Source organism: Eptesicus fuscus, chromosome 10 (genome assembly GCF_027574615.1).
Source record: "Eptesicus fuscus isolate TK198812 chromosome 10, DD_ASM_mEF_20220401, whole genome shotgun sequence".
Classification (NCBI taxonomy): Eukaryota; Metazoa; Chordata; class Mammalia; order Chiroptera; family Vespertilionidae; genus Eptesicus; species Eptesicus fuscus.
The window spans coordinates 36,341,446-36,356,993 of record NC_072482.1 but is presented as its reverse complement, the minus strand read 5'-3'; the positions used below and the strand labels follow the sequence as shown (position 1 = coordinate 36,356,993).

The following is a 15,548-nucleotide window of genomic DNA, read 5'->3' as shown; positions in this document are numbered from 1 at the left end:
GAAAGCACTGCCCCAAGGCACGCCAGGCCAATGGCCCCACTGTATCTCCTAACTTGGCAGCTTTCCTGCCACACACACAGAGAGGGCAGGATGGTAGCAGAAAGGGCAGAAGGAGGTAACACAGAGGAAGGGTGGGAGAGGACATGGTCAGGGACAAGAGTAGAAAGTTGATTGGCAGTGGCAGCAGTAAAGACAACAGAAACAGAAAAAGAAACAAGCAGAATTTTAAGTCTAGTTAAAGTCACTAGTAAGAAGCAATAGATGTCCACTTATGAAGAGGTGCCTACGAGGTTTTTATTGGGTCCCTAAGCTTCAACTTACCAACAACACTTCTGATGTGCCTTAGCAATGCTAAGCCACTGGGACCTATGCTGGGCAGCCCTGATTCCCTGCCACCTTACATTATACCCCATCAAGCAGGGTAACTTCAGCATGTCTCTGTTCCTTGAAACTTAAGCCAGCTTAATGCAGTTGGTAAATTTAGACTGTAATGGCAGTTACCTCCTTCAGAATCCTTTCGTTGAAAAACTGTTGAAGTTTTTCATTGCAATAGTTGATGCAAAATTGCTCATAACTGTTATGTTCAAAGTACTCTGAAAACACAAAACCAGAATCAAGAGTCGTCATCAGATCAACCTCATATTAATAAATTTATCTTAGGATAAAATTTTATTTTATCAATGCTTAATTTAAGATTAGGTTAAAAAATATATAAAACATTTCTATACTCTGCAAATACTCTTGTTTCAACACTTAAATTTTATTAGTCCTTAAAATTAAGTATTAAAAATACCCTGCTTAAGAAAAATATGTTTATAGCAAAAGATATAAAACATAACTTTTAACATAATTTAAGCACAGGTGTTAAAGTAATCTAAATTAAAGAAAATGACTTAAAATGCAAGTGTTTCAGGTTTTTTTCTGTGTAATCGTAAAACTACACTTATAAAAAAGTTATGGATACCAACTCATTTCTAAAATTAAAGGATTGTATTACATAATCTCTAAGATCCCTGCAGCTCTAAAATGCTATGATTCTGTATATTGTCTGTGCTACACTAAAACTGGTAACAGACCAGGAAATAAATGTCTGAAGACTGTGAAATCTTAAGTCAGTGATAAGTATTTCTCTACCCTTGAACAAAAGGTAGTGACTTATTATACATTTTTAAATAAGTATCACATTATAACAAAATCCTGCCCTTCTCAAAATGTAAACATTCAGACCTTCCCTTGGCAAAGGTAAGCAAACTCGAAGGAGAAAACAGCACTTACACTCAGTCAGAAGGAACGCCCACCCTGATAAAGCCATATAAAAACAGTCATATTTACTCTGAGATTTTTACAACACAGTCATTCAGGACAAAGTAGCATTTAGACGTTGGTGACTCATTCCATTGTTGGATGCACAGCTCTGCAATTGTTCTCAAATATTTATCTTGATATATTATTCATTTAGTGGCAACTAATTGGAAGTAGCTATCTGTTGACAATTAACACTAATGATGAATTTTTACACATAGTAATAAGTTTAGCCTGTACCCAGATCTACACTGCCGTCAACAGTTTTAATGACTTAATTCTCTTTTTTTTTTTTAATATATATTTTATTGATTTTTTTACAGAGAGGAAGAGAGAGGGACAGAGAGCTAGAAACATCGATGAGAAAGAAACATCGATCAGCTGCCTCCTGCACACCCCACACTGGGGATGTGCCCGCAACCAAGGTACATGCCCTTGACCGGAATCGAACCTGGGACCCTTGAGTCCGCAGGCCGACGCTCTATCCACTGAGCCAAAACGGTTTCGGCTGACTTAATTCTCTTAATAGTAGCACTCAAGACTTTACCTTCACTCAGTTGCATTCATGTAAGAATACAGAGCTATCTATCTCCTAACTATAGCAGGTCCTCCAATAACGTTATTTTGTTATAACTCTGATAAAAAAATTAATATCCAGCCAGGGCTAATATCTGTATGGAGTTTGCCCATTTAACCCATGTCCGTGTGGGTTTTCTCTGTGTACTTTGGTTTCCTCCTACATCCCAAAGCTGGGCACGTGAGGGTAACTGGCCTAAGTTGTCTCAGTCTGAGTGAGTAGAGGTGGGAGGGTTATGAGTGCGCCCAGTGATGGAAGGGTGTCCAGTCCAGGGAGTGTTTCCACCTTGTATCCTGATCTGCCAAGATAGACTCTGGCCACTCGTGTCCCTGAACTGGACTGAGTGGTTTGGAAAATAATCCTCTTACTTGTTTTTATTCATCTTTCTTAAATGTATGCATAGCTCACATTTATTTCCATGTTTAACATTAGAAGTGTTTGGGATCTTTATTTAGAAGTTTGGTAATGTTTTTGTTACCAGAAATATGCTTAGGAACTTAACTCTTATTTATATCAATCAGCCTATGGTAAAACTGGTTTTGTTATACATCTTGTAGCTTTAAGTCAGTTTCCAAAAACCTATTTACGACCTTAAATGAGGACTTACTGTAATAGTAGTTTCAATCAACATGTTTTAATTTTAGCAGAATTTTACCAAAACCCATGAGTCTTTCCTTTTTATTTTTATTTTTTAAGCATCAGCTTCCTATTTAAATATTATGAAATGAAATGTAGGTGAGGACATACAACTGAAAACGCGTCAAGCGAAAGGTACTATAAGGGGAAAAGTCACTTTTTAAACTTAAAATATGTGTGAAAAAAAATGAATGAAAAAAATCAAACAGTTAACTACAAACACATAAATGAAACTATGCTTACCAAAACCAGCAATATCTAGGACTCCAATAAAGTAGGATGATGTTTCAAAAGGGAAACATTGATTTACTCTGTTTACCACATGATCAAAAAGATGGCTATAGACGGTCTTTGCCAAGGCATCACGGGCGTTGTTTGCCTGCTCCACTTTCAGGGGTACCCTGTAAAAGAAGACCGTATCAGTGAGAATTCTTCATAGTACTGAACTGTGAAAATAATGCCAGATAACTGAAGATCAAAGTATATCTAAACATATTAATTTTGAAGAACAAAATAAATAGTTACAAAAGCCCTAACCAGTGTGGCTTAGTGGATAAAGCATCAGCCTGCAAACTGAAGGGTCCTGGGTTCGGTTCCGGTCAAGGGCACATGCCTGGGTTGCAGGCTCGATCCCCAGTAAGGAGAGTGCAAGAAGCAGCCAATCAATGATTCTCTGTCATCACTGATGTTTCTCTCTCTCTCTCCCTCTCCCTTCCTCTCTGAAATCAATAAAAAAATATATTGAAAAATATTTAAAAGAAAAAAAGTAGTTATAAAAGGTCATTTGTGGATATACACAGATAAACGGGGCTAAGTACAGAGAAGAAATAAAGGAATTATCTACAATCGGGGTTTTTTAAAAACCTGTTATTGAGTAAAGGAACTTCAGGCTCAAAATTCTTTTTAACCTTAATTTATACTTCACTGTACATGCTGAACATATAAAAATTATTCAGGGGAATCATCTTTTTTTTACTTTCCTTAAATGCAAAATAAATTGTGTTTAATTTGGGATAAGGTTAAAAGTTCAGTAACCTGTTTAACATTGCTTAGGAAAAAGTGTTTGCATCTATTTATTTCAGAGAGGAAGGGAGAGGGAGAGAGAGAGAGAGAAACATCAACGATGAGAGAGAATCATTGATCGGCTACCTACTGCACACCCCACACTGGGGATTGAGCCCGCAACCTGGGTAGGTGCCCTTGACCAGAATCGAACCTGGGACCCTTCAGTCCACAGGCCAATGCTCTATCCACTGAGCCAAATCAGCCAACACAAAAGTGTTTACATCTTAAAATCTGAAATGTCCAACTCTACAATTTAATATAAGTAACTACATGGTATAACAGCATTAGATATTGCAGATACAGACACATAGCCTTGTTCTCAAGAAAATGATAGTCTGATGAAGAGAGCCGGCCATAAAAGAGAATTTCCAAATGCCATGCTAAATGCTGTCATAAAAGCAAGTGTAGAGACCATGGAGCACCAGAAAAAAAAAAAATCAAATTTGGAAGTAACCTTAGGAGTCATTCAGGTATGAGTGACAACAGAATCCCTCCTAAACAGTGGTTTTCCCAACGTGTTTCCTACAACGAAACCCTTTTGTAAAGTGAATATATTATGTGAACATTCCATACATAAAACTCATAAAAAGAACTGCTCCGGAAAAAAAGGGGAAATGAAGGCAATGACACCTGAGAACCACCTATAAGTGCTTTTACCAGCCTTCCCTTGGCCCTCAGAAATATCTCTAAGGAACAACGCAACTCTAAGGCACTACTATACATCCTCCTTGCTGAGGTTTTCTTTAGAGCAAGAATAATTTGGAATTAGGTTAGCAATGAAAAATGCTAAATAAATAAGCACACCTTGCTAGTATTTCCAAAAGTGTAGTTTTCTGAGTGGCTAAAAGATTTTTTAGTCCTTTTGAATTTTAATTGTTAAAAATTTTTCTGAAATATGTCATTAGAACTGCCTGCCTTATGAAGGAATAGAAGACCTGATTATTATCCCACAAATTAAGACCTTACAGTGCTTCAGAATAATTACTGACTATTCATTTTATTTTATAGTACTGAAAACAAAAATACTTAAAACATAGGACACGGAGCCAAAAGCGTACATAGGCCCAAATATAAACTAGAAGTTATGGGTTACTGATTTTAAAAGTCGTGACTAGCCTCTTATTTTCCTATCATTTGTAATTTCCTCTAAATGAAGAATCCTAAATGTAAGGGGGAATTCCATTTGCCAAGTGTTTTACTAAAGCAAGTTCTACTTAACAGAAATTTTAGTATATGCCATTTGCAAGGAAAATCACTATTAAAATAAAATGATCGGCTGCCTTATGAAACTAAATAATGGTGATGATTGTACAACCTTGTAAATATACTAAAAATCATTACATTTCACACTTAAAAAGAGTAAATTATCTCAAAATATATAGTTTTGGGGAAAAAAATTAATGATCTGTTGCCTAAAACAAATTTATTAACATAATTAGCTCATATAGGGTGGGGCCAGAGTAGCTTAATAGTTGTTCGTATGAAAAAATAATACAATTAGTAACTAATAATGCAAGAATAAGCTCTGTTTTGTGTACTCACAACTGTAAACCTGCTATAGCCCCACCCTGTATTTTCATAATTGTACAAAAGTAAACCTCTCTCCTACCTTATAAATTCCCAAACTGTGCCATGCCATATATCTGTAAGAAACACCTTTAAGAGCTATGAAAGTCAGGGTTAATTTTTATGATAGATTACTGTGGTGAAATGCACAGAATTTTGATCTATTAAGTATATGTTTTAGAACATTATAATGAAAAGAGTGAATCATAAATAAAGATGAACTTTAAACCTCAGTGTTCTCAAAAAAGTTTTTTCCTTGACAAACACCACGGCAAGATTTTTACAGAGCAATGAGTTAAGGAACTTACTTTATAACTGTTCCTTTGGTGCCCCCTGCTGTTGTTAGCATGACTCTTGTAGTTAAACTTACTCGAAGATCATCTTGATCCAAACCCAGTAATTCAGCACAATATTCCAAAGACTGAGTCGATTTATTCTTCAGATTACAACCTCCTAATAAAAATATATTTTAATTTGAAATTAATAAACATTACGTAAACCAGATATTCAAGATCCATTTCTTAGACATATACTTCACTTATATAAAACTATGGAATAGACAAGGCTCATTTACTAAAATACTAATGATGAATTACAATCCTTGTTAATATATTAAATCTCTGAAGAAATATAGTACCTTATCATTAAAATTCATATGATTCTAGAAAACTTGAAGGAGTAATTTTAGTGGCAAATGTTGTAAAGCACTTTAGTAAGTCAGTGTGTGTGTGTATGTGCATCTATGAGCTCATATTGCTTGGGGACAGAGGAAAAGAACGAAGAGACAACTGCTATAACCTGTACACTATGTCTACAGACTTCTATTTGTGGAGGCTGTTTTAAAAGTATTACATAGGAAGACAGTATACTTTAGTGCCTTAGACTCTGGGTTGATATGGCCCTAAAACTTATCAGCTGTGTGACCCTAAACAAGTTTCTTATTCTATGTGCTCGGATTTCTCATCCATATAATAAGGATAATAATTGTACTTACCTAATAAAGTTTTATATAAAAAGATTAATACTAGTAAAGTTGCATATGGAGTTAGAATAGTGCCTAGTACACAGAAATCACTATATAAAGGTTAACTATTATTATCCTTATTATTAATATTTATATATAAACATTTTACCAATTTTTTAAGGTTTAATATGTTTCCAAAGTTTTTATTTCAAGACTTATTTGAAAACGAATATGAGAATCATAATGAGAATTTTATCATAACATGTTAGTAAACTATTAAATAGACAGGTCTCAGGAACAACAGACCATGAGATCTTATATGAGTAGGGGTGGTCAAGACAATTCACTGGGGAAATAATAGTTTTTTCAACAAATGGCCCTAGAAATACTGGATATTCATATACAAAAGAATGAAGATGGACACCTACTTCACACCATACACAAAAAATAACTCAAAATGAGTCAAAGACCTAAATATAACCTAAAACTACTAAACTCTTAAAAGAATACACAATAAAAATCTTCATGACACTATAGTAGGTAATGGTGTTTCAGATATGACAACAAAAGCAGAAGCAACAAAAGAAAAGAAGATAAATTGAACTTCATCTAAAAAATAATGTTTGTATTTCAAAAAACACTATCCAAGAATTGAAAAGCTAACCCACAGAATAAGAGAAAACATTTGCAAATTATGTATCTGATAAAAAATTTATATCTACAATATATTTACTAAAACAGTACAACTTGATAATAAAAGGACAACCCAGCCCTAACCAGTTTGGCTCAGTGGATAGAGCATTGGCCTGTGAACTGAAGGGCCCCAGGTTTGATTCCGGTCAAGGGCATGTACCTTGGTTGTGGGCACATTCCCAGCAGGGGGTGTGCAGGAGGCAGCTGATCGATGTTTCTCTCTCATCGATGTTTCTAACTCTTTATCCCTATCCCTCTCCTTGTCCCTTCCTCTCTGTAAAAAATCAATAAAATATATCTTTTTTTAAAAAGGACAACCCAATTAATAAATGGACAAAATATATGAATTGACATTTCTCAAAAAAATGATATAAAAATGGCCAATAAAGACATGAAAAGTTGTTCAACATCTTGAGCCATCAGGAAAAAGCAAACAGAAGCCACAATGAGATAAACACTTCACACTCACTATGAAGGCTACCCTCTGACAGACCAAGACGGTGTTGGTGAGGATGTGAAGAAACAGGAACCTTCCATACACTATTGATGAGAATGTAAAATGGTACACTACTTTGAAAAACAGTCTGACAGTTCCTCAAAAAATTAAACATAGAGTTACCCTAGGACTCAACAATTCCAGTCCCAGCATATACCCAAGAGAAATAAAAACACGTCCATGCAAAAATTTGTACACGGATATTTATAGCAGCATTATTCATAATAGCCAAAGTTGGAAACAAACCAAATGTTCATCAAATGATGAATGGATAAACAAAATGTGGCATATCCATACAATGGAATATTACTCAGCAGTAAAAAGAAATACAGACACAAAAATAAAGTCACAAAAGACCACAGTAAACATGATGATTCAATAAATATGAAAAGTGGTAACAGACAAATTTAGAGAGACAGAAATTAGAATAACGGTTGCCTAAGGCTGAGGGATTTGTGAGGGAATGTGGTGGTGGAGGGCCACTGCAAAAGGGTATGGAATTTCTGCCGAAACCAGTTTGGTTCAGTGGATAGAGCGTCGGTCTGAGGACTCAAGGGTCCCTGGTTCGATTCCGATCAAGGGCATGTACCTTGGTTGCGGGCACATCCCCAGTGGGAGGTGTGCAGGAGGCAGCTGATCAATGTTTCTCTCTCATCGATGTTTCTGACTCTCTATCTCTCTCTCTTCCTCTCTGTAAAAAATCAATAAAATATATTTTTTAAAAAAAATAAAGGGCATGGAATTTCTTTTTTGTGCATGCAATGCTCTAAAACTGATTGTGGCTATGGTTGCACAACACTGAGTATAGTAAAAACCATTGAATTGTACACTTTGCATGGGTAAATTGTATGGTATGAATTATATTTCAATAAAGCTGTTAAAAAAAAAAAGAGGGGAGAGAATACTTAAATGTATTAAACCTCTATTAAAATAACCTTACTACTCATTTTTAGTTTCTACACACATACGCATTATCTAAAATTATGTAACCGAAAAAAGTTAACTCATTAATTTCTTTTTTTTTTTCATTAATTTCTTTAAAAAGTTCTCTTTTACTATTTTGCAAAGATTCTTACATATTTCCAGGAATTATATAAAGCTAATGTAAGAAAATATTTATTTTTAAAGTTTTAAAAAGGTAAAATACTGTAAAATAATGTAAGGTTTTCATGTTACACCCTTCCAAAGAAGAACTTCTTTGAACATTTAAAAAAATTGTTATAATAACATATAATTTTGCTATGTGGAATTTAAAAAGCATATAAAGTCCCAATAGGTTTTTGTTTTGTTTTGTTTTGTTTTGTTTTGTTTTTCTGCATTTCCATCATGAAAAAGTTTTTCAGTAACAGTGTCTTCTAAAAATCTACTGGAGAGGAGAAACGAAGATGGCGGCATAGGTAAACATCTAAACTGCTGCCTCGCACAACAACTTCAAAACTACAACTAAAAGACAAAACAGACATCATCCAGAACCACAGGAAGGCTGGCTGAGTGGAAATTCTACAACTAGAAGGAAAGAGAAAAGCACACTGAGACTCAGAGGAGCTGCAGGAGGCAGAGGTACTGGGACGCATGTGCACACGCGCGGAGAGGACTGGCAACTGAGTGCACAGCTGGCTTTCTCAAGCTGGAGGGAGACAAAAGCTCCCAATTGCACTGAACTCCAGTTCTGGGTGAGACTCTAGGGACCCAGACTCATATGGGGTGAAAATGGACTGTCGGGAAAGAGAAAAGGACACTGAGACTCAGAGGAACTGCAGAAGGCAGAGGTACCGAGGCACGTGTGCGGAGAGGGCGGGCAACTGAGTACACTGGCTTTCTCAAGCGGGAGGGAGACAAAAGCTCCCAACTACACTGAACTCCAGTTCCGGGCGAGAATCTGGGGACCCAGACTCATTCAGGGAGAAACTGGACTGTCTGGCAGCGGGTGGAACTTGAGGGCGGCTTTCTCTCAGAGGTGCTTGCAGCGATTACCACAGGACACTGAGACACAGGGGCCTATTAGGGCAGGGCTGATGGGAAACCAATGCTGTCTGCTCCGCCCTGAGACTCCACCCCATCCAAGCAGAGACTCTTGCAAGTGTTGTCTCATAAGGGTGTCTCCAGCACATAAGTTCTCCCAGCGTAGACACAGCTGATCCTCACAGGCAATTGGCCTGGAGGTCAATTCCTCCCAGTGATACCAACAACAATCAAGGCTTAACTACAACAAGACTGTGCACACAGCCCACAAAGGGGTGCACCAAGAGTGTCCACCTCAGGTAACTGGGGAGGCTGAGCCACTGGGCTCTACAGGACACCTAGCACTCAAAGCCACTCTATCAACTCAGGGAAGCAGCCAAAATGCGGAGACAAAGAAACAGGTCACAAATGAAATAGAGAAAAGCAAACGACTGGATATAGAGTTCAAAACCACAGTTATAAGGTTTTTCAAGAATTTTCTAGAAAAGGCCGATAAATTTAGCAAGACCTTTAAGGATATGAAAAAGGACCAACTAGAAATTAAGCATACACTGACTGAAATAAAAAATATTATACAGAGATCTAACAGCAGACTAGAGGATCGCAAGAATCAAGTCAAAGATTTGAAATACAAAGAAGCAAAAAAACACTCAACCGGAAAAGCAAAAAGAATCCAAAAATATGAAGATAGTGTAAGGAGCCTCTGGGACAACTTCAAGCGTACCAACATCAGAATTATGGGGGTGCCAGAAGAAGAGAGAAAGCAAGATACTGAAAACCTATTTGAAGAAATAATGACCGAAAACTTACCCCACCTTGTGAAAGAAATAGACTTACAAGTCCAGGAAGCGCACAGAGGAAACCCAAACAAGAGGAATCCAAAGAGGACCATACCAAGACACATCATAATTAAAATGCCAAGAGCAAAAGACAAAGAGAGAATATTAAAAGCAGCAAGAGAAAAACAGTTAGTTACCTACAAGGGAGCACCCATATGACTGTCAGCTGATTTCTCAACAGAAACTATGCAGGCCAGATGGAAGTGGCAAGAAATATTCAAAGTGATGAATAGCAAGAACCTACAACCAAGATTACTCTACCCAGCAAAGCTATCATTCAGAATTGAAGGGCAGATAAAGAGCTTCACAGATAAGAAAAAGCTAAAGGAGTTCATCACCACCAAACCAGTATTATATGAAATGCTGAAAGGTATTCTTTAAGAAGAGGAAGGAGAAAAAGGTAAAGATAAAAATTATGAACAACAAATACATATCTATCAACAAGTGAATCTAAAAATCAAGTGAATAAAAAAAATCTGATGAACGGAATAAACTGGTGAATATAACAGAATCAGGGGCATAGAAAAGGAGTGGACTAACAATTCTCGGGGGAAAAGGGGTGTGGGGAGTGCGAGAAGAGACTGGACAAAAATCGTACACCTATGGATGAGGACAGTGGGGCGGGGTTAAGGGCAGAGGGTGGGGTGGGAACCGGGTGGAGGGGAGCTATGGGGGAAAAAAGAGGAACAATTTTAATAATCCTATCTAATAAAAGAGTAATATGCAGATTGACCATCACTCCAACACACAATATGGCTGTCCCCATGTGGTCAAAGATACTGCCCCTATATGGACACAAGATGGCCACCACAAGATGGCCAGCAGGGGAGGGCAGTTGGGAGGGACCAGGCCTGCAAGGGAAGGCAGTTGAGAGGGACCACACCTGCAAGGGAGGGCAGTTGGAGGCGATCAACCCTGCAGGGGAGGGCAGTTAGGGGTGACCAGGCCGGAAGAGGAGGGAAGTTGGGGGCAAACAGGCTGGCAGGGGAGCAGTTAAGCATCAACCAGGCTGGCATGGGAGTGGTTAGGGGGTGATCAGGCTGGCAGGCAGAAGCAGTTAGGGGCAATCAGGAAGGCAGGCAGGCAAGCAGTTGGGAGGATCAGGTCTAAACGGGCAGTCGGACATCCCTGGAGGGGTCCCAGATTGGAGAGGGTGCAGGCTGGATTGACGGACACACACACACACACACACACCTGCCCCCATGCACGAATTTCGTGCACCGGGCCTCTAGTCTGAACAATAAAGATTTATTAAATTTAAAAAATGAAATAAAATAAAATAAATAAAAACCAATGGGAAAAATAAATAAATAAATATAAATAAGTAAATAAAATCTACTGGAGAATAATTTTCTAATAAAATAATTGCAAAAATATTCACAGCTTTCTCAGATTGTGAAAATGCCAAAATTGAGCTCTCTAGTGGAAAAAAAAATCAATTCTAATTAGACAGAAATCATTAGGTCTATAGGAAGGGTCATAGGAAGGATGAAGAGTAATATACTCAAATCTTAGCTATTAAAATAAAAATAACCCTTTTATTAATTGTATTAATTTATTGCCTCATTCCAATCTTCTTGGCTTTCTGCTCATTTTCCCTTCAACTGAAAAAAGTTTGAAAAGAAAAACAAAAGATAATGTAAATATGTATTATGTGCCTTTTGACCGTTTAAGTGCTTTTCAACTAACTAGATCATGCCCCATTTATAATCCTCTACATACATTTGCATGTTCTACCTCAGGATGATAACATGAGGTAAGAAAATGCTACTTTTCACTCCTAAAACAATTCCAAAGTGTGCCTTAAATATTCTAAATTGTTTTTGTGTTATTTAGAGCTCCCACATGCTCCCTTGGTATAACAATGACATAGAGGAAATGAAATGTGTTTTAACATTAATTACATCTTCAAAATAAATGTTAAAAACCCCTCAAAAAAACTAATAAAAAATTTAATTCACACTAAAAACATACTTGGTTTTGCTTATTTCTTCTTCTCATTTTAAACTGGAAGTAATCTGTATTTTTATTTTCCTTATTCATTAAAAATACTTATAGTGTGATTACTATGTGCCAGACAGAAGTATTCACATCATTTTACAAATATTTAACTCATTTATTCCTCTCTTTAACATGAGGTAGGGACTATTGTTGTCCAGTATACAGGTAAGGAACTGAGACATGGAGAAGTTCCTGGCCCAAGGTCACACGGGTAGTTAACACAGGGTGAACAGTCTGCTTCAAGAGCACATGCTATTAAACACTATGCTCCATCTGATGTTACTGACTTCACAGCATCACAGGACATTAAATCTATAAGTCATTAAGGCTGTCTATTTGAATCTGCTCATTCACAGATCACCACATTTGGGAAGGTCAGTGACTAGGGGCATACAGGGAAAATTAACTGAGTTATTTAAACATGGGTAGCACTTGGCTCTCATATCAATAATTTCATTAACAACCATTTTACACAGGTTGCATGTGTGTAAAATGGAGATAACATCCTCTACCTCATTATCTTTATCAAGTTTAGGTTATGATTATGATGTTTATGATGAAATACTGTCTATATAATCTTGCACACAGAAGGCACATTTTTAAATGTTCTTTTTCCTCACTCTTGTGCCTCTTCCCTATATGCATACTATTGCTAGATACTACACTTTAAGAGCACTTCTCACGAATTATTTCATTATTTTACAAATGAAAGAAACCAAGGCTCAGAGACCTTCTGGGATCTGACACCAAAGCCCATGGTATTGACTCCTCTATGAAATGGTGCTTTCAATATTTTTAACTCAGTATAAGATTTTTAAATAATGTGTTTATGGAGGAGTTAACTGCCTTTTTTTCTAATGTCAGATTTTAGGCTTTGCTGCCAACAGTCTCTCTATCACAACTACTCAACTCTGCCACTGTAGCACAAAAGCTGGAACAAACAAGACATAAGTGAAATGGGTGTGGCTGTGTTCTAACACCATTGTATTTACTAAAACAAGCAGCTGGTCAGATTCAGCCAGGGCCATAGTTTCCCAACCCCTGTACTCACAGAACAAATTTAAGAGTGTATAAAATTCTTACTCTTTATGTAAGGCTATATACCAAGAGAGTTGAAAAGTTACTATCATGCATGCACTTAAATGCTCTTTTCAATTTGCACAAAGTTCAACCTATTTTAATTTCCCAGTAATAAAGTATATGGGCTTTTATGTATTCAATTGCCCTAATTAACTGAGCCAAATTTAAATCAATGAGCCTAAAAAAAGTCAAAATACCTTAACAGATGGTAGGGAATTATTCTGTTCATTTATTGGGAAAGTATAGTATCAGTTGAAAAATGTCACTAAATATGACCCTGGCAGTTACTTGTCCTTCATAAAATGAGTGTATTTCTCATCAGAACTAATAGTGACTGACAATGCAGCATCCTTCATTTGCATGACTCACCATACAACAGTAAATTCTAGAAATTTCAGGGTATTAACAAACCTGCACACGGGTTCAATTTACATCTGACAAAGAAATGACAGAACCTCTAGTTTTACTCCTTAAAAAAAAAAAGGAAACAAGAAACCACAAAGATACCTGAAGTGCTTCCAGCTTCCTCAAAATCAATATTTCCAAGGTGCAGGACACCAGCTACTACTCGGAACAAATCAAGCTTTTCTTCATCATCCAAACCAATCTTTTTCATGGCTGTGCACATTCTAATGAAATCTCCATGGTCATCTAACAAAGGATCTTTCAAGGAACCTGCTTTAAGATACTATAAAATAAGAAGACATCAATTAGCTGCATTCTACATTATTTAAGCATACTAAAAAACCACTACATGAAGTCTACTGGTGCACTATATAACATGCAAAAATAAAATGTGCTGACGGAAAAACTTCAATATTCTAACATTCAAAAACTGAATGGCTAGGCAAAGTGTACACAGAATCTCTCTCTATAATTCTTTCAACTGCATATGAATAAAAATTTCAGTCAAACATGGAATAAGAACCGTAGCTGGTTTGGCTCAGTGGATAGAGCGTCTGCCTATGGACTGAAAGGTCCCAGGTTCGATTCCAGTCAAGAGCACATGCCCAGGTTGTGGGCTCGATCCCCAGTAGGGGGCATGCAGGAGGCAGCCGATCAATGATTATCTCTCATCATTGATGTTTCTATCTCTCTCTTCCTCTCCCTTCCTCTCTGAAATCAATGAAAAATATTAAAAAACTGAATAAGATGTTTTCCAATTTAATTACCATATTAACTCTAAAGCATATAATGCTAGGGTATTAGATAAAAATAAAAATTGAGTAAAAAAAATGGAAGATTAGTGGTTGAAATGAATCAACATGAACCATAGGTCAAAATGAACCGAGGCAAAAAAAATTGTAAAAGAAGTTTTAATCTGACACTTAGCATTATACCCTTTAGGTTAATTGCCATCAACTTCACTAATATTCAACAGTAGTAAATAGTGGACAGGCTAATAAGTTTTCATGGCCTGAGAATTACTTTTTAAACCTTTCTGTATAAATATAAATGAGGTAAAATGTATTAGTAAGCATTATGCTTACTCTAAGAATTTATGCAATGACTAAAAACATTTTAGAAAAAATGAAGAGAAAATTTTATTTCTCTCCTAAAAAAAACACACACATGCATCTAAAATATTCATTTGTTAGAACTTATAACAAACTCAGAAAAAGGAAGGAAAAATCAGGCCTGCAAAAACTAAAAGGAGAAAAATAAAAGTTACTGAACATAGAAAGGTTGGACTAGAAATTTTCCAGAACTTGAGAATGAATAAGTGAAATTAAACATTAGGTAACAGCATGAGAATTAATTGGCCATCAAAGACGCCTCTAGGAGATGTTTCTTCTCCTCGGATTGCCCACTGCTTCTCAGCTAAAGTTGATTGCCTTCCACAAAATTCTTTAAAATGTTTTATTATTTTTATGTAAAATTTCTGGAAAATGTCTAGATAAAGAAATTTTATTTTATTTTTAAAGCAGTAAAGGAAACCATCGCAGGCAGCCAAAGTTAACAGAAAACATACATCACGCAGAATTTTTAGTCTTGCAATTGAATGGTTACATCATTTAAGAACTGTTCTTAATCAAATGTAAATGAATACATTGCAATTATGGAAGACTAAAAATACTGCATTCTCCTAAAAATTACACACAGCTTAAAGACACTCAAATGGAACTAGGCAAAGTATTCTAATTAGTCAAAATGATCACCTCATCCTCCTGATAAAGAAGACATAAAAAGTAATTTAAACATATTAATTCATTGTTCACTTATATTATCTCTATAAACTTAATAATATAAATAAGATTCCTAACAAAGTTTGCTGACATTAGAATCAGAAAGAGTACATTTTCTTCATAGGAGAGTACCATGTTACTCTTTAAAGAGTAAAATCCAATTTTCTTTCCTCTCTACTCA

The 15,548-nt window shown here is 36.3% G+C and overlaps 1 protein-coding gene across 4 annotated transcripts in view; it reads right to left on the bottom strand.

The window, feature by feature from the left end:
* The window catches only part of MYO6 (myosin VI), a 155,356-nt gene that overhangs the window by 45,997 nt on the left and 93,811 nt on the right, over positions 1–15,548 (bottom strand). For all 4 annotated transcript variants that reach the window (XM_054722566.1, XM_054722567.1, XM_054722568.1 and 1 more), the window contains 4 exons: positions 13,689–13,869; positions 5,455–5,599; positions 2,759–2,916; positions 502–593 (listed from right to left, as the gene is read on the bottom strand). In XM_054722566.1, the coding sequence (XP_054578541.1) occupies positions 502–593; positions 2,759–2,916; positions 5,455–5,599; positions 13,689–13,869 (576 nt within the window). The remainder of the gene's footprint in view (positions 1–501; positions 594–2,758; positions 2,917–5,454; positions 5,600–13,688; positions 13,870–15,548) is intronic.